Source organism: Monodon monoceros, unplaced genomic scaffold, assembly GCF_005190385.1.
Source record: "Monodon monoceros isolate NGI ecotype Baffin Bay Population unplaced genomic scaffold, NGI_Narwhal_1 Super_Scaffold_20, whole genome shotgun sequence".
NCBI classification, from domain to species: domain Eukaryota; kingdom Metazoa; phylum Chordata; class Mammalia; order Artiodactyla; family Monodontidae; genus Monodon; species Monodon monoceros.
The window spans coordinates 100,323,158-100,342,540 of NW_021703777.1; the positions used below are offsets into that span (position 1 = coordinate 100,323,158).

At 57.0% G+C, this 19,383-nt stretch overlaps 1 protein-coding gene across 1 annotated transcript; it reads left to right on the plus strand.

Annotated features, from left to right (window-relative positions):
* The first annotated feature begins 10,319 nt into the window (after positions 1-10,319).
* MSX1 (msh homeobox 1) lies at positions 10,320-14,532 on the plus strand. Its single transcript, XM_029235484.1, has 2 exons — positions 10,320-11,022; positions 13,367-14,532. The coding sequence occupies exons 1-2, from the start codon at positions 10,554-10,556 to the stop codon at positions 13,807-13,809; spliced, it is 912 nt and encodes a 303-aa protein (XP_029091317.1). The 5' UTR covers positions 10,320-10,553; the 3' UTR covers positions 13,810-14,532.
* Positions 14,533-19,383: the final 4,851 nt, after the last annotated feature.

Genomic DNA, 19,383 nt, shown 5'->3' on the forward strand with positions numbered 1-19,383 from the left:
GGAGAGGGGGCTCGATAACGTAGGGAGATGTGGGGAGGAGAGAGCGGAGCAGGTAGAGCCCCATGGGCCCAAGTGAGGCAATCGCTGTGCCACTGCACTCTGTCCCTCCCCACACCCCAGGACCTTGACCCTGACCCTGACCCTGAGCTAGGAACTGTCCTCAGGGCACCATGGGGTGGAAAGAACACGGGCTTTGGGGCCTTAGGGCTGGGTTGGGATGCTGTCTCCAGATGTTGGCCCATCTAAGTCACTGTAGCTCTCAGGATCCTTCCCCACCTATTAAGCGGGCACAACAGTGCCCACCTCCCAGGTTTGGAGGACCCATCTCGGGGTTGTCGTGATGGCAGAAGCCGACTCCCAGATCACTAAATCCCTCCGAGCACTTAGGAGGTATTCCTCTTTATTTAAGCTTCTCCGAGAATGAGAGAGGGAGACAGGAGAGGGTCAGGAACTCCTCCAAGGGCACAAAGTTGGAAGGGATGGAGCCAGGATTTGAACTCAAGGAGCAAACTACCAGAAGGAGGCTGTTCCAGGTGCCGAAGGTGGCTTCTGCCTGGGCTATCTCACTCGCCTTTCCCCCACCCACCATCTGAGCTGGCCTCCCCTTACCTGGCAATCAGGCTCTGAGCTGGCTCCAGTTACTGGAGGCCCTGAGGGGTCTGTTTAAACAAGTGTGTCTGAGCAGGAAAATCAAACAGACAGGGACCCTCCAGGGCCGCCGGGGGACCACCGCTGGGACCACGCCTGAACCTGATAAGGCCGGATCTATTTTCACTTAATTGGGCTGCGTCCCAGGACCCACGATTTGATCAGATAGGAGGTCTCCGCAGGGATGGAAAGGGTCCGTTTCAGGTGGGGTTGCCCTGTATCCCTGGCTGGGAAGCCCAAGAGCATTGGGGGCGCCCCCGGCTGGGGAGGGCCCCCATGAGAGTTTGCTCATTCCTGCAGAAAAGGTTGGGGAAAAGGCTGTTCGGAGCATAATTCTCCCCCACCAGGAAGGCCCAGGGAGGGAAATTCGGCCTTCCTGGAAGGGTGGGGCCTCTGGATGAAAGTCACATTGCCACATCCTCCCAGCATCCAGCAGTCACCACAGTCAGTGTCTGACACAGGGAGAAACACGCAGCCAGGGAAGGTCCTGCCGGGTGGAGGCAGCCGGCTGGCCAGGGACATGCCGCTGGACTTGGAATCCATGCCGCTGGACTTGGAGTCCATGCAGGCCTTTCTGAGTGACACCAAGCACATGTTGTTTGATCTCTCTAGGCCTCAACTCCCTATCTTGAGAGGAAAAGGCAGCTAGAACTCAACTTCATGTTTAAAGGAGGTTTAAACTCAGCAGAGCCAGCAACTGAGTGTTCTTTTGAAAACGTCATTCAAGAACTATTTGATCAGCACTAAAATGGACTGTTTTCACCCTTGACCCCAAGGCTCAGGTCTCTGGCCCTAATGTGTCTGACCTGATGGGGACGCTCTGGGTTAGGGTCTTGTGCTGAAGGTTTGACACTGCCTGCTCGTCACCCATTCACCTCTCTTCTGAAGTGTCCCCTCTTTATGCCAGGCCCTGTCCTAGTGCCAGGGGCCCCACACAAGCTTGCTCTGGAGAGCCACCCCAGAAGGTACGCCCAGGGATCAGAGCTGGAGCAACTGGAATCACCAGGCCCTGTGGGTGGGCCAGGCTTTGCAGCCTGCTTGCCCCTTCCCCATCAGGGAGTCCAGATCAGGAGGCTCCAAAGTGAGGCACATCCATGCAGTAAGGGCACCCTGAGAATCCCCTGGGTGCCATGTGAAATCTTAGAACATTTTATATTTTTTATGTTGGTTTTTGCTCATAAACAATTTAACTCCAGCTTTCCCATATGTAAACCAAGGATAAAAATAGAGTTGTTGTCAGGATTAAATGAATTAAGACACGTTAAGAGCTCAGAACAGTGCTTTGCAATAGTAATTGTCAATAGGTATTAACTATTATTAATGGGACTTATGGTTCCTCATCCTGGCATTCAGCTCTTCAGTTCTCCAGTTTCCTTGGACTCAGATCCTCCTCATACAACCTCAGGGAGGATGGCAAAGTGGGGCTTGGCACGTCCATTACATGGATGCAGCAACTGAGGTCCAGGCCGGGGTTGTCATTCACCCTGTTACCCACCTCCTCTGAGGTCATGGGCAGGGCCAGGAATCCCCGAATCCCAGAGGGGCGTGGCATGGCGAGGGGCGTGGCCCTATAGGGAGTCGTGGCCCTGCGCCTTCCAAGCGCACTTAGAGCTTGTGGGTGTGAAGTCTAGCCCGGATCCAGCCCAAACTCGCTGGCAGTGGGGGGAAAACAGAACTGAATCAAAACCGCAGGCATTTACAGCATCCACGGCCCTTCTACGCCGTGCAGAGGCTGAGAGTGGGACAACAATTCCCCCCCTCTTCTCTACATGCGTGGCGCAGTGGAAATGAGCAGTGACGCCGTTTCCAGTCCTGGTGTCACCGATGCCCAGCTGTGCGGCCTGGAATGTGCTCGGTTTTCTCATCTGGTTCCATGTTTTGGTTTTTTTTCTTTTTCGGCTGGGAGGCATGTGGGATCTTAGCTCCCTGACGAGGGATCGAACCTGCACCCCCTTGCATTGGAAGGCGAAGTCTTAACCACTGGACCACCAAGGAAGTCCCTTCGGTTTTCTCGTCTGGAAAGTGGGATGGCCATCTCGGGAGCTGTTGTGAGCATTAACTGTGGTGATGCATTGAAAGCACCTAGCACATAGCAGGTGTTCAGTCAAAGTGGGTTCACTCCATCCCGCCCTGGCTCCAAGAAACAAACCCTGTCCCAGGGCTCCACGAGCCCATGCCCCAGCCCTCGCTGGAGAGAGGGGACAGAGGCTCCCTGAACCTACCAGGGTCAGAGTGCACCAGGGTGCACCACACTTTACAGTCTTTTGCATCTGAGTCCTCAAAAATGGACAGGGTCCTCTGTGAGGTCGCAGAGGTGCAAGCCACTGGTCACAGTTGGAACATCTGGGTTTCCTGACCTTCCTGGGGGCTGGGAAGGATGAGCACTAGGTAAGGCATTGGGCAACATACATTTAGTGCCAGTTCTGTCCGTTTCTGGCTCAGAGACTGTGGGAAAATGACTCCTTTTTGGGTCTCAGTTTCCCTATCTATGGAACATGTGCTCCATAATGCACTGATTGAGCGCCTACTGCATGCTGGAGGCTTTCCAGCCACTGTCTCCCCTAGCCCTCCACCCTACCCAGGAAGGTGGCACCCAGCTCATTTCAAATGATGAGCATCCCTCGTTCATGCTCATGGGCAAGGAAAGAGAGGTCCAAGGATTGCGAAGGCAGGAAGGGAACAGTATAGGGTAGAGGCAAGGCACCGCCTTTTCCAAACAGCTGAGGGTAGTAAGAGTACAGAGACCTGGGGCGGCCTGGCTCGTACCCCTGCAAGCCCTTAGGAGGAGTCTTGAGTAGCCAGGAGGGAACTGGCTGGGATTGGGTCTAAGTGCCCTGCGCTGGGTCAAGGGCAGGGGCAGGGCCAACTGCTTCTCCCTACAGACCTGCTGCCTGCTGTTCTCCACTGTTCCCCGTGGGTTCCCCGGCCACTCCTGCCCTCTCCTCAGCGTGCCCTGCATTTGCACGCCGTTTCCTCCCTCAGGTTCTGGAACGGTGGTAGTGAAGGACTCTTAGCTGGCACTTTGAGGTCTGCCGAGCCTTCTGGGTGCCCGCAGAGCGCCATTCAGACTCTGTCACCCTCCTTTTCCATCCTCCTGACAACCCTAGAGGGAAGCTATATTGTGCGCTCATGATCCAGATGGGGAAACTGAGGCTCAGAAGAGAAATTACTAGCTCCAGACCATGGGCGGTAGAGGCAGGAGCCCGGTGGGCAGGGAGGAGCATCTCCTGCAGCTCCAAAGGTGCCAACTGCTGCTCCAGAAATGGGAAACTATCTCCAGAAAGAACTCGCTGGAGTCGCATTAGCTTTGGAGTGACTTGAGGGCAGTGATTCCTACTGAATCATGGGTCTGGGGGGCAGGCGAGAGGCTGCAAAAAAGACAGAAAAAGGGAAAGAGGAGGGGAGGGGTGGGAAGAAACATGGTAGTAGAGACGGAATGACACAGAGACAGCAGAGAGATGAAGCGATGGAGGCTGCCAGGTCTACCGGAAGAGACCAAGAGAGACACACCTGAGACCAAGACCCACCCCAGAGACAGATGAGAGAGACTGAGGGAAAGAGGATGCAGAGGAAGAATGTCAAAAGCCAGGGCCCCGAGGGAGAGACCACGGAGAGAAAGAGGGGTGGAGGTGGGAATCGTCTTGAGAGGGGGCCCGGGGGCCTCCCAGACCACCTAGCCCCACCCGCAGCCCCACCCCCGTTCCTCTCCATATTGTAGGGATCCCTCCTGGTCGCGGAAGGGCCGGATCCCTTGCCTGAGAACTCGGCACAGTCCCGTCGGCTGCCCAGCCACGGCGGGGTGCGGGCCACACTTAGGAGGACACTCCCTGGGCTCCCCTCGACTGTTCTCTTTTCCCGTCTCAGCTCTGGCCTTCCTGGGCATCCCAAACTCGCCATCCATCCCACTCAATACCTATGTCTTTCAAAAGTCCCAGGATCGTAGAGACTCCTCGGCTCTCGGCATCGCTGTATCCATCGCTGTATCCTCCAACCATCTCCGAGGCTGTGTGTTTTTTTGCCTGTGTCTGTTGATCACTGTTCCTGCCCGTCTCCGCCCAGTCTGGTCTTTCGCTCAGCCTCTTTCCCCGGGTTGTCGAGCCGGGGGTGAAATACGAGGTTTCCCACCTGCATAGGCACCTTAGAGGAGGAAGTTGCAAGTCGAGAGGAAGGCCCCAGAACCCCCTGGATGCCTCAGAGCACCTCCAAGTGCTCACAGCGCTGGGAACCTGCCACAGCGCGAAGTCCGGCGGTATGGCCAACGGCGGGAGGGCCAAGCTCAGCGTCTCTGAGCTGGGGAACAGAGTTCCCATTTTAAAGCCGACAAACTGAGGCTCGGAAAAAATGGCCTTCAGATGGTGAAGCAGCTCGCAGCCCGGATCTGTTTTCTTCTCTGACACACCTGAGATCCTCCACATTTGATAAATTCACGGGAAATCTGGACAGTTTTCAAGACTCGAGAATGTGGTGGGCAGGGGGAGGGGAGGAGCAGGAGAGAAGAGTAGTAAGTGATGGACCCAAAACCCATTTTCTGGATTGGGGGCGGGACTGGGAGGCGGTGCTGCCAAATCCTGACAGCACCCTCTGTATTTTAATGCGTTTCGTCTTTTGACAGCTCAGTGAGAGGAGACCGCTACAGCGAGTGAAAAGAGTGGTTTGGGGATTCAGACCACCTGTGTCCAGATCCTGGCGCCACCACCAACTAGCTGTGTGACCCTGGACAAGACACTTAACCTCTCTGATTCTATTCTCTCATCTGGAAGGGGGAAAAAGGCTATAGTAATACCTATCTCCCAGAGTAGAGAGGATTAAATCGGGGAAAGTTTGTGAAACCTCTGACAAGAGCCCTGACACCCAACTCAAAAAAAGTCAATTCTCTTCCTCCCATTCCTTCCAACCCTTGCATGTCCAGGCCCCTGCCGGAACTGAGATGGGGGCCTCGGTGGGCTGGGCAGAGCCTGGGGGGAGAAGGGCGAGCCTTCGTCAGCTCAGGGTGGGCAGAGCCGGGATGGAAGATGTTTGGTCGGCCCCTGGAGCCTCGGGGTCTGCCTGACATCTCCAGGCTTAAATAACCGTGCGCCTTTGTTATTCGTCGGCAGCAAAGTGGTTCGTTACGCCTGATTGGTCTAATTGCTTTGAAATGGGATATATTATCTATAATTATAGAGCTCTAGGAGGAGCCGGCCGGCCTCCGCTTTCATCTTCCCCAAGTGCACCCTCATGTCGCGATCACATTAATTTGGGCCATTTGAAAGGGGGGCCCCTCTCTCCCCCCGCGGATCTAGACCCCCTCACCCCCTTCCGAATTTAAAGACACAAGGAAGCCCCGGCCGGCTCTGGAGGAAAGAACTAAGGGGGGAGGGGGTGGAAGGGCAGGGCGGGAAGGGGGAAGATACAGGGAGTCGGGCTTGTCGATTTCTCCCGGTGAAATCCTCCACTCTTGGGCAGTTCCACCCACAAGTTGGGCCCACTTAAGCAGAGGAACGAGCAAGAAGGAGAAAATGTTTTTTACTAGTAGCTTCCCCCCCCACACTTCACATTGAAAAGAACACCACAACTCTTCAAAGGTATAAGTTCTGCCCAGGTCCCGGGAAAGCAGAAAGCTTTTTGCTCCGAATTTGTGCCGTGGATATTCAGGCAATAGCTGAAGACTCCCTGGAGTTCTTAGCTCTCCGGAGTCTTTCTCTGGAAAGCTGTGAAATCCTCCTGAAGGATACCATCAGTGACTCCCGGACAGTTTCCCAAACCTGTGACTCCTGGCCGTTCACTTCTAGGCGACGGAGACCAAAAGACTGGAGAACTCCGGTCGGGAGGCCCCCTCCGCAAGTTGGGGGATCCCGGGGTGGTGCTTTCTGTCTACCCGTCAACCCCCTTACCTCCAGGACAAAATACCTCCCCTCTCTCCCCCTCCGTCGCCCTCCTGGAGATTGGTGAATTCCCACCAAAATAAATCGTTCCGGGTAATCGGTTTTCATAGCACATTCATTCTATTAAAGAGGACTGTTTGGGGCTCGCTAATTGCCGGGGGATCCCACTGAGCTGCACATTTTAAAAATGCACGCGGGATTCCTGGGTCGAGGCCACAAAATGCATTGGGAAAGGGGGGGAGGGGACGTAAACAAAAACCCGACGGAGGTGACAACGAATGCCGAAGTGAGGGACCAGCCTGCAGGCTCTTCGAATCCGTGCGCAATACCCAGATAGTGACGGAGGTCTTTACAATGGGGTCCCTTTCGAAACAAATCTCTGTCCACGAGGCGGGAGTCTTAAAACACCACCCTTCCTCTGCAGCCACGCAGTCCCGTAAAATAGGCATTTTTTGGGAAAAAAAGAACACCACCACCAGTTGCCCAGAGAGTGGCCGCAGGACACACCCTCTTTCGGAACCGAAATGCTGAGGTGATCTGTTCGGGGCATGGAGAGTGCTTTAAGATGCCCCGGAATGAGGGAAGTAGGAGCCAGGCGGGAGAGGTGGGGAGGGGAGCGGAGTGCGCGAGGACGGAAGCCTAGCGCCAGTCCCGGAGCTTTATCTGCTGCGGGCCAGCCCTGCCCTTGCCAGGCATGAATTACAGCCCGGCTTTCTTGGCTGCAGCGGCCACGCGGAGAAATGCCGGGAGTAGAAGCGCCTGGGGGTTAGTGCTGGCGGCGAGATAACAGGCGCACCCCCCGGCCCTGTCAGCTCTCGGAACCCGCCAACCGGGAAATCCGAAAAGGCCCAGACGAAAATCAACGCAGAGAAGGCTCCCTCTCACTGCCCCAAACTTGTGCCTTTCCTCCCGCGGGAACAACGCGCCCCGGGAGACAGATGGATATTTTGGGTTTTTTCTCTGAGTCCCTTCTCTGAGACCGTGGGTATCTTTTTCTCGCAGCCCAGTGGCGGATCGGTGGAAGAACCCCGCGCGATTCTGAGCACGGACTCCACGTGGAATCCACTCTGAACCCCTTTCCCTCTGCAGACACTCTGCTCGCCTTGCACCGGTGCTGCGGTCAACCCGCCGCGCCGAGCCAGAACAGACACTAACCCAGACCGAACCTAAAAAGATGCCGTGGGGTTCGGGACGGGTTCGCGAAGCAGAGGGGCGGGCGGCAGGGTCGGGGGCTGCGGGCGCAGGCGGTTTGCTCCCAGGAGGCGGGGGCGCGACTTCAAGGGCCCCTGCGCCGGCTGCTGCCTTTGATCGGGCCGCCGCTGGCGCCTAAAAACAACATCCTCGTCTGCCTATTAGGCGCGCTGAGGGATCGTGACAGATTGTTTATCCCCGCAATTAGCGATGCGGCCCTTCTCCCGCCGCCCGGCCGCCCGGTCCCCGGCCCGCGGCCTGGCCTTGCTGCGCCCGCCGGACACAGCCCTGAGCCCCCTCTGCGCCGCGCGCCTGCACTCTCGGGGTTCGAGCCCCAGCTCCGCCCTAAAGCAGGGGTTCTTATCTGGCGGACTCCAAGTGGGTACAGAGCCTTTGAAGTTGCTTTTGATGATGCGCATTTTCTAGTTAGAAAGTTCTTAGTTATATTAGATTTTCAAAGTGATCTGGGAGCCAAACATTTTGCTATGGGAGACGAGGGCGGAACACAGCAGGTCCCAACCGAAAGTCACACTGCTCGCTTTTAAAATGTTGACCCATACAGCCTAGGGGCCTCGGTTTCCTCTCCCTCTTTCAACCGAGTGCAGAGTGAGATTCCGGCTCGCCCGTTCCAGGGAGAGTTTAATTGGAAAGGCGGGCAATAGAAGTCGGCCATCCGGTCTGGGCTGCTAGCAAGGTGCTTGGCCTACAGCCTTGCTGAGTGTCAGGTCGCTCATCTCTGGCCTTCTATCCTTTGCACCCTCGGGCAAACCTCCAGGGTCTAGGTTTCCCTGCCTGGAGGAAGGACTCTCTATTCTCCGTGCCCCCCAGAGGTACGGTGCCTTTAGAGAGGCCGCGTCCGTGAGCCGCTCCTCCAACTGGGCCGGACGCGAGCTGGAGGCCCCAGACCCTGCCCAATGCTTGTGTTGCAGTTTCGGGAGCGCAAGAAGTCTGGAGAGGCTGCGTAAATTTCACAGACGAGAGTATTCCCGAACTCGCCCAAGGCCTTAACGTCATGGAGCCTGCGGACAGATGGGAGGCTGCCAATGGCCCCGGCGTCCACAGCCCGACCCTTCCTGCCAGACCCCGGACGCCGTCCGGGTAATAAAGTTCCCTCTCTAGTAATTCATTTTCCTTAATCTGGATGCCCCTAATCTACAGCTTTTATTGCGCCCAGTTAAAAGGCGAGGGAATTCGCTGTCCCTCCGCGCTCGGATAATTACCCCTAAATGGCCACGGCAGCCCCTTGTGTTTCCTGGAGATTAGAACCCCGCAGCCATCAATGGCCGGTCCCGGTGAGCCGCCAATCACTGCCGCCAGCTCCCCGGGAGCCGCCGGCCTGGGCCCCGGGATAAGAAGCCATAAAAAAGAGGTTCAGAAAACCGCCGAGCCCCGACCCGAGTTTGTGTAGATCCTCCGTCTCCCCACACCCCCAACTCATTTTCCTCTATCTTTTAACAGCAAAAATAAAATCACGTTTCCTCCGAAATTGGCAAAATAAAAATTCTCAAGCCCAGCACCAAGGATCCGTCCCAGGAGCAGTCCTCTTTTCTTGGCCGTCTCTCCCAAATGCGCCTCCCCCACCCCCAACACATACACACACACACACACACACACACACACACACACAAGATCAGCGATCCAGAGATAGGGACTGTTATTGTTTTTGCGGACACGCTGATCGAGGTTACGTTAAGGCCAGATCTGTGTTTTGTTGATGTTTCTGTTGGTTTTATATTCAATAAGTTCTGTATCAAAAGGATCAGCTTCGTCCCCGAGCCGGTCGTCGGTATAGGTGCTGTAATCCTCCTGAAAGTTCACAGCTGGAAAGTACACATCGGGTATGAAACTCGATTATCCATTCCAGATAACATAATGTATTCTTATTGTTAACATCCATAGCACCACGGGAGCGTGGCTTCTTGGGCAAACTTCAGTCCAGCGCTTAGGAGACAAAGGCCCACTTTTACGCAGAGGTAAAGTTTTGAAGATTGGAACAGAAGAAAATGAATGCTTAAAGAAGAAATTAATGTTATGCCTTTCTACTATAATAAATGACCCTGCAGATTTTTTAAACTATAAAAAGAATATATAAGAAATGGCTTCAACACAAATTATCGTGGTAGAGAAGAGGGGCGGGAGATATTGGAGGAGGACTGTCCTCCACTATCCACTGGGTAGAAACAGACACAGCAACTGACTGAACAGAAAGGTAAGGGGAGAGGTAGGAGAGAGAAACAGGAAAGGAGTAGAGAAAAAAGGGAGGCATTGGGAAAGAGGGGCGATAAAGGAAGGGGAGGAGAGGGAAGAGCAGAAGAGAAGGACTGAGAACAAGGGAAAGTCCCCCAGGAACACAGTAAAATAGAGACCCAGGAGGAACCACACAGGGACAGGCGGCGCGGGCTTTAGTGCAGAGGAACGTTTCTCGAGCGCCCCCTCCCCTCCTCTGCCCTCCCGGGGCCGGACCCAGCCCTGCGCGCCCCGAGGCCCAGCGCGCCTCCGATCGAGTCCGCCGGAGCGGGGCCCAATGGATCGCGCCGGGACCGCCCCCTCGCGCTCTGATTGGCCGCCGCCGCACTGGCCTCGCCTTATTAACAAGTTCTCTGGGGAGCTGCGGCCCGACCCGGAGCCGGCTGGTGCGCCCGGGAACTCGGCCTGCGCGGCGGCGCCAGCGGATAAGCAGGCCCGGAGCGCCGGAGCTGGTCTTCTGGGGAGGGGCGGGAGGCGCGCGCGGGAGGGCCCGCCCGGCCAGGGCCCCGGGCAATCCCAGAGGCCGGCCGCGCTCCCAGCCCGCCCGAAGCTCATGCCCGGCGGTTGGCCGGAGCTGAGGCTGGAGGGGGGGCCCGGCTCTGCATGGCCCCGGCTGCTGACATGACTTCTTTGCCACTCGGTGTCAAAGTGGAGGACTCCGCCTTCGGCAAGCCGGCGGGGGGCGGCGGGGGCCAGACCCCCAGCACCACCACGGCCACGGCGGCCGCCATGGGCGCAGACGAGGAGGGGGCCAAGCCCAAAGTGTCCCCTTCGCTTCTGCCCTTCAGCGTGGAGGCGCTCATGGCCGATCACAGGAAGCCCGGGGCCAAAGACAGCGTCCTGGCGGCCTCCGAGGGCGCACAGGCGGCGGGCGGCTCCGCGCAGCCTCTGGGCTCCCGGCCCGGGTCGTTGGGCGCTCCGGATGCGCCGTCCTCGCCGCGGCCGCTCGGCCATTTCTCGGTGGGAGGACTCCTCAAGCTGCCAGAAGATGCGCTCGTCAAAGCCGAGAGCCCCGAGAAGCCCGAGAGGACCCCGTGGTTGCAGAACCCCCGCTTCTCTCCGCCCCCGGCCAGTGAGTAGCCAGAACCCAGGCGGCGGGGGAGGGGGCCAGCGGGGGTGCGGGACCCGAGGGCGCCAGGCCGCGCGCCGGCGCCTGCTTGTCTCGGGCGTCTGCGTACCTGCAGCCCGGTACCCGGGGCCCGTGCAGGCAGATGGGTTGGCGGGGAGGCCGGCGGTTGATGCCTCACCTCACTCCCACCCAGGAAGAGGGTTGAGGCCTGGCTGAGGCCCAGCAGTCGGTCCACTTTCGCGGGCTCCTCGCCTTGGCTAGGCGACGCTGCGGATAGGAATTCACTTGTAGGACACGGGTGTCTGGGCACCCTCTCCTCCTGCCCCTCCCACCCCCCAAACGACCCCAGGAGTCCCGCCTGGCTCCTCTTTCAGACCCTAAGCCCTGTTACTTCGCCGTTCCGGCAACGGGTGGGTTCTAGGGGTGCGGACACCTTTCCAGTGCTCAGAGTTTCACTTTCTCATAGTTGAAGGCTGGTGCGCCCCCTCCCCTTTTCCAACCCCTCCCCCAAAGTATTTATTTGCCCGAAGTATTTCCTAATCTCTTGCAAAATCCTCCCCCCACACCTTCGTGTTTCAGGTAGACACTTGGTGCTCTGGGTGGATGGATCATTTAGGGGGAGGGGGCGCTCAGGTTCCAGCGGAGGGGGCGGGGCACCAAGTCAGTTAGTGGGAGGCGCCCCCTCCAACATGGTAGGGAGCTCCCAAATGTCTCGGACTGGGTCATGGAAGCTGACTCCAGCCGCCAAAGACGCCTCCGGGGTCGTTCCAAGTCCTCCGGGCCCCCTGGCTTCTCTGCGCAGCGAACACACTCGGAGATATTTCAGGAGCACGGGAAATTCCCAAGTTTTCCTCGTTTCCTCTGATTATTTTGCGCGGCATAATAGCAACCCGAATTCAATGGCGTGATGCTGAGGAATGATTTTTATCTGGGGATTAAACGTCTTTGAAAGGCCAGCCCCTCCCTGGGCCTAACGGCCGGAGAAGGTGGCCCAGCGCTGGGTTGTTGCTACCGAAGGGAGTGACGTCCCTCGGCGCCCGCCCCTCGGGTGGCCCGGCGGAAAGCGAGTCAGGGGCCAACTGCTTCCCGGACTCTCAATGGTCTCGACCAGGGAAGAAGCAGGGATGTTAACACGAGATTTCGTTTGACTCACATCCTGGTGGCCTGAGAGCCCAAAGGATCTTTTTTTTTTTTTTAAGCGTGCAAAAAACATTGCATAATTAGGCAAAACCCGCCTGGTGAAACATCCTCGATTTGAATTAATTGCTCCCCCGAGAGCAGCTGCTGGACAGGCAAAGCGTCCTTTCCAGGACTCGAGGATTCTTTTAGGGCCTGGGTCCCGACCCAAAGTCGACGGGATCTCTGTTGTCCTGGGAATAATTTTGGTCCCTGTTTTAACTGGCCGCAGCTGCTGGGTGTGGCAGGGGTTGACTGGCCCCGCAGACCCTGTCCCGGACCTGCATGAACCCTCTGAGGTGGTGCTCGCTCACAGCCCATCCTCGAGGTATATTTTGAAGCCATAAGAAAAAGACATCTCGGCACCAGCAGTGTTGATCTCTGCGGACTGAGGCACATCCCCCCCCCCCCACACATTTGAAAGTGACCAGAGGCCAAGGCACTGGGGGTGGGAGAGGCGCAGGAGACAATTGAGACCATCAGAAGAAGCAGCCCCGTTAAGATGAAGCGCCTCCTCAAACCATGGCACTTTTTATATTTGAGACTTGGCCGTGGTGCGACATTCGTGACATCCGGGGTCGCTCCACCTCCAGTCAGCAGGGACCGAGCTTAGAACCCTGTAGGAACGCACTGTTCCAAGGGAAAGAGTGGAAATCAGAGATCTGGATTCCAGGCCACAGAACGGCCTAGCCCAGCGCTGACCACTTAGTGGGCACAGATAAATGTTCGGCCAACGCCTAAAACTAAACGGGATCCCGGGCTGGGTGCAGGGCCTCTTTCCGTGCGTTTCACCATTCTAACATCCACCGTCCCAATGTGCGTGGCGTGGCGGTGGAGAAGGCCCCACTGAGAAAGGCCTTCTTAAGCGGCCGTCTAGCTTTAAGGGCTGTCCCGCCTCTCCCCAGTTATTTCGGGCCTTGAACATGCGCTCGTGTCACCTGGAATCTTAGTTTCCTCATTTGCAAAAGGTAGACAAGAACATCTACCCTGAGGGGCTGCGGTGGGAATTGGAGAAAATATTTTCCAAGCGCTTCTCATGGTGCCTGGCGCTGAGGTGCTCCACGCAAATGAAGAGCGGGTGTTGTAATTTAATATTATTCCCATTTATGGGCCGATGACTCTCCCGCGCGGGTGTCTTAACCTCCTGCGTTTCTCTCTCTCGGCCCCCTAGGGCGGCTGAGCCCCCCGGCCTGCACCCTGCGCAAGCACAAGACCAACCGCAAGCCGCGGACGCCCTTCACCACAGCCCAGCTGCTGGCGCTGGAGCGCAAGTTCCGCCAGAAGCAGTACCTGTCCATCGCCGAGCGCGCCGAGTTCTCCAGCTCGCTCAGCCTCACGGAGACGCAGGTGAAGATCTGGTTTCAGAACCGCCGCGCCAAGGCCAAGAGACTGCAGGAGGCAGAGCTGGAGAAGCTGAAGATGGCCGCCAAACCCATGCTGCCCCCCGCAGCCTTCGGTCTGTCCTTCCCCCTCGGCGGCCCCGCGGCCGTAGCGGCCGCCGCGGGCGCCTCGCTCTACGGTGCCTCCAGCCCCTTCCAGCGCGCCGCGCTGCCCGTGGCGCCCGTGGGACTCTACACAGCCCACGTAGGCTACAGCATGTACCACCTGACATAGAGGGCCCAGGGTCGCCTACCTGTGGTGCCAGCCGATCTCTCCAGCAAGCAGCAGGAGCCTTCCCCCAAGGCGCTCCCCTGCTCGGCCCCACCTGGCTCCTTCCCTTTAACCCCTACACTGTTCTGGTTTCTCCTCTCGGTTGACCCCTGAGTTCACTCTCTGAAGTCTGATCCCTTCCCCCAAAGCGGCTAGAAGGGTCCCATAACGCTCTTCTAGAAGCTAGATCTACCCCCTCGAGTTATAGATGGGGGAACCGAGGCCAGAGAGGCTGAGAAATGTATCCACAGTCCCCAGCAGAGTTAGTGGTTGCACCAGAACTAGAGGCCGTGCCTCCTGCACCAGGCAGGAAAAAGCACAGAGAAATTCATGTCTGAAGATGTCGGAAATGAGAACAGTGGGAGAGAAAGAGAACTTAACAGGGGAGACGGATCCCAGGTCCTTCCACTGGAAAACTTAAGAGAACTTCAACAGCAAAACATTTGCTTTTGGGGGGAGGGATACACAGATGCGTGACAAAGGTAGGTTGAAAGGACCTCTCTCTTACCAGTACCAGAAAGAAATTGTAAAATAAAAATTAAAAATTCTGTTTCTATTTAACAGTACATTTGGGTGGCTCTCAAGATTCCCTTTGGAAGGGATTGTTGTAATATACTGTATATTTGAAATTTTATTATCATTTATATTATAGCTATATTTGTTAAATAAATTAATTTTAAGCTACAAGAAATTATCTCCTTATTGATTTAGTCTTTTAATTTGACTTCTTGCCATCTCTTCACGTGTACAGTTGCTTTCAGTTTGATGGTAGTTTGATGCCAGCAACTTTTCAAAGGTGACAACAGGATATTCAGGGACAGAGGGGGGGTGTCTTTTTGAACACACAGGACCGATCTGCGTTAGCAAAGTCAAGTGGAGAATTGAAGCAATTACCTAGGATAATTAGGCTCAATTTTCCAATTCACTTTAAGCTGAAATCGACACTTGCTCAGGCGACCCATAACCGACTCTTTCTTTTTTCTCCCCTTTTAACCTGTCTATGAAAACAAAGCGAATCACCCAAATGGTTTGATGACTGCAGACAGCTAATCCAGACAATTCCCACCCCCGCAAACCTGTTTTTCCCACAGGAGGCCAAGTGGGGGGTGGAGAGGCATTGCTTTGCTTCTCTAAATCGCCGCGCCCGTGTAGACGCGGTTTGCGGAACTAATTTTTGAGCTCCCAGAATGTGAGCGCCTTCACACTTCCTATTACGACCCTTAAAAAAAAAAAATCTTTACCGAAAACCCAGGGCGACCATATACTTCCCGCCTTGGTGTGTCCTTTGCATGAGCCCTGCCTACAAACTTGGTTTTTTTATATATATAGTAGGTTATATTCAGGCTACCAGGAGAAGATATTTGAACAAGCGCCATGTTTAGCCTTCTGGGGGCAATTCTGTGAGGATGTTGAAGGCAGAAAATGACCTCCAGCAAATAAAGCTTACTATGTTCCAGGCCCCGCTCTGTTCTCTTTCGAGTTGGGGGCCCTGGCTTAATTCTCACCAGATCTGCGCCCCTCCCCCCCTCCCCCTCTGTCCGGCAGTGGCGGCGCCTCCAAACTCCACGCTGGGCAGCCCCCCGGCAGCCTTTGCTCGAGCCTTTGCGACGGGAAGCCAACAAACCAAGGGTTGTCAGAACTCGAAGTTACCTGGCGTTGGACTCGGGGAGGGTGGACGTCTCCATGGATAGAGACGTCTCACGATGTGGAAACCGAGTCTGTGGCGCACTGCGCGGCTTCTAGCCCTAGGGGAGGTCAGCCTCGAATTCCAAGAGAGCGCAGGGTTCCGCGCACGCGCCCCAGGTGGGCTCTCGGCTAGTGCCGGGCAAGTTCCGGGGTACCGTGGGTCTCGGATCCTGCAGTCTAGGTAGCTCTGGCAAAGGCTCTGTCCCCGCGGCTGGCGCTGCAGCCTGAACTTGTCACAACTCCCCTCCCAAGGAAAAGAAAGCAAGCTTGCTGTGGAGTGCAGTTCCGATGACCAGGCAGTCCCCGGCCTCTGGGCTGGCACAAGCACGGCCATAACCCGAGTTGGGCCTCTTCATCCCCAAGATAGGGGAGTTACATTTTAAAATGTCTTGTACTCCGTATGCCCACGCGGCCCCTTAAAGGGGCTTAGGTACATCACTATGTCTTGCAGACACTGAAAGGATATTTCCCCCCTCTATAAACACAGCATCCCGAGTGACCGCGCGCAGGACACCCTGGCTTCCACAAATCTTCCGGGTTCCTTTCTGGAACACGCCTGGCGACTCTCCTGTCTTGGGGGTTGTACTGAACTTGAAGTCAGAGAAGCCCATGTGGTTGATCCCAGCCCTGCCACTTCCTAGCTGCCTGACTTTTTGGGTAGGGAAGATCACTCTGTCTCTCCAGTCCTGTTTTCTCATCTGCGAAATGGTCCTGGGAATCCTTCCCCCGCCCCCAGGATTTTGGGGAAGCGTCAACGAGCCCTTGCGCGGGAGGGCGCCCGGGTTATACGGGGCGGTCTGAATTTTCTCAGCTCACGGTGCGTCGGCAAACTGGAATCTTTTCCACCCGTGCGGGATAGGGGAATGGCGGGGCAGGATCGGGTATCTCCTCCGGCCCGGGCTCCCGGGCCTCCTGGCTCCTCGAAACTTGGCAATTTAGGGTCCAGGCAACCTTAGAGCAACATAATTGCAGTAATGAGCAACTGTTCGCGCTCAGCAGACGCACCGAGGCTCCAGCTTGGCGGTAGCTGCAGGCGAAGTGGGCGCGCCCCCTTCCCCCACCCAGCGCCTCAGCCAGTATGGAACCGGCCACCGCCCTGGGACCCCCGCCCGAGCCCGCTTCCGCGCGCACCCCAGCCCTTCTGCAAGCCTTGGGTCCGGGTCTCCTTCCACTCCTATGTCCCCTGGTTTCCCCATTTTTGTTTCTTTTCGTTCAGCCTTTTCTTTGCCTCCCTGCTTTTGTTTCTGAATTCCCTCCCTCGATAGGGCGTGCACACATAAGGTGCTCAATAAATGTTTGCGGGATCAGGGCGGCGCGCCGCTGTGGGGTGAGGACCCTGAGCCAGATTCAGCCGGGTCCGGCGGAAATTCGAGGCGGGGCTGGGGCACTGCTTCTTGTCCAGCCCAGTCCTTGGAACGCAGTTGCTTGTTTATCAAGCGAGGGCGGAGTGGGCAGGGGTTCCCGGGTCTGGTCCTTTAAGGATCGATTTCCTTGCCTGGCAGGAAACGTCGGGTCAATCACGGCGGAGTCGCCACCTACCTCGCTTGTACTTTGTGATGGAGGAGGAGCCAGCACTTAACGCAGCCTACTGTGCGCTGGAGTTCAGGCGCACGCCACCTCCCCCGCGCCTCCCAACAACCCTAGGAGATTTTTTACAAGGGAGAGCACTGCGGTTCAGAGAGGTTACGCGGTTTTCCCAAGGTCACACAGCCAATAAGGGGGAGAGCAAGGATTCCGAACACAGATTCCACTCGGGGATCCACGCTTTCCCGGTACTGCCCAGCTCCCTCTCGTTGAGGGTCACAGAGTCCGGGCCAGCAATTTGGGGCTGGGAAAACCGGCCGCTCAGAACTCAGGCCCTAGCTCTACGAATTTAACTCCTTCCAGCCCTGACCACAAGTAAGCGCTGTCCCTTGGGGAACAAGAGGGGCATCTCACCTGCCCTGCACGCTGTCTGTGAATGCGTTTTCGTTTTGTTGGGGAGGAGACGGACGTCTCAATCTGCAAAACTCAGCTTCTGACCACTCTGGCGAGACCAAAGCCCATGGCGTGGAAGCCCGCGGAGAACCGAGATTACCGGGCGGCGGGGGACCTTGGGCGCTCCTAGCTCTGGGTGCAGGTCGGCGGGGCCCGGGCGGCCAGGGACCTGCGAGGCTGGGGTGGGGCTGGAGAGCTCGCGCTAAGAGGGCCTAGTTCTAGGGTTCCTTTCTCTGCTCTGTGACCCGGGGCTGAAGGTCCAGCTCTCTCAGGAGACCCAGTGAAGACAGTTACTCACGAGGCACGAGGCGGGAGCCATGAGTGCGAATCCTACCGCTGTGAGGCTGGCCCCGGGCCACGCGCCGACCAATGCTCCCTAGTGACCCACGGCGCGGAGGTGAGGCCGGCCTGGCCTCGGCCTGCGCCCAGCCTGGAGCCCTCGGGGGCGCAACGGGAAGCAGAGAGGAGAGGCCGCGGCCGCCTTTCAACTAGGCGGCTGGCGCCGGCCTGGCCTGGCCCCCGGGGCCGTGCAGCCTCCTCGGCTCTGTCCCCGCCCGCTCAGCAGCTCACACCGCAGCCGGGCCGGGACACTCCCCCAGCCCCGCCGCCCGCCGCCGGGACAAACACCTTAACCTACCCCCGCCCGGTGTCCATTCTTCAGAGCACCCCAGCTCGCCCGGCCCAGACTCTTGGATTTCCTTACGCTCCACTCAGCTCCCACTGCCGCCGTGCACAGCACCCCCGCTCCACGCCTTCGGCGACCCTCTCATCACACTGGCCTGCCTCCTCCACAGCGCCCTCCCGCGGCCCCGCAGGCCCACAGCCCCTGCTCTCGCCAGCCCCTGTCCCTTGCTGCGCTGAGCCTGACGCTGGACTAGGCTCCCTCGGCGACAGAGAGCGCTTGCTCTTGCGCGCGCAAGCACGCACGCACACACACACACGAACATATATCATCAACGCATATACAGCACACCAACACACAGCACAACAAACATACATCTAACACACACACAGAACTGACACATGCAAAACATGTTACAACCAACACAGATACCCAACACACATCCAATCAACACTCATCCCACACACAAACAGAACCAGCACACATCACCAACCATACACACCCAGCACACAGACCCACACAGTCAACAAATACACACACACACAAACGGCACTTCCCAAACACATGCAATTCGACACACACAACACATACACAACCAAGCCACACAGACACCCAGCCACACAAAACCAACGTATGCTGCACACTGTGTACACATAAAACCAACACATATACCCAACCAAACACACAGCACACACCCAACGCCCACAATCAACATACACGCATTCCAATGAACACGGCTCCGGTTCATAGAGACACATCAAGGCTACGCTCCAACGTCCTACGGGAGTTCTGTCACTTAGCACCGGGTGACACTGATATTTACACATAATCTTGAGGGGGGGACACCCACTGATAGACATTGACTGGGGGGAGATAAACTGAGAAATGATGTACTGAGAGACTTCCAGCCCGCAGAAAGAGACTTCAGGCAGAGGCCGAGAGAAGCCACTCAGAGACTGCGCCACAGGGCTCCACAGAGGAGCGAGCCGCATAGCCTAGAGCACAGCAGATGCGGTTGGGGGGACATCTGCTGCGTGGAGGACACCGTGAGGGAACGTGCCCAGCGCGTGTGCGTGGGATCAATCCCAGGATGTAAAAGCTTTTCCTGGGAGGCATCAAGAATCGCCCACGGGAATGCTAGGCACTCCCAAGTACCCCGGGGTGACTTCAGCTTTTCTTTCTCATCCCGGGGGTCCTCCTTGGAAACACCCTCCCCCCAACCCTCCATCTCACACACCCGCCTTGTGCCTCCG

Coding starts and splice junctions, on each gene's coding strand:
- MSX1 (XM_029235484.1), top strand. CDS start 10,554: ATGGCCCCGGCTGCTGACATGACTTCTTTGCCACTCGGTGTCAAAGTG. Junction 11,023..13,366: donor CTTCTCTCCGCCCCCGGCCA/GTGAGTAGCCAG, acceptor TCGGCCCCCTAG/GGCGGCTGAGCCCCCCGGCC.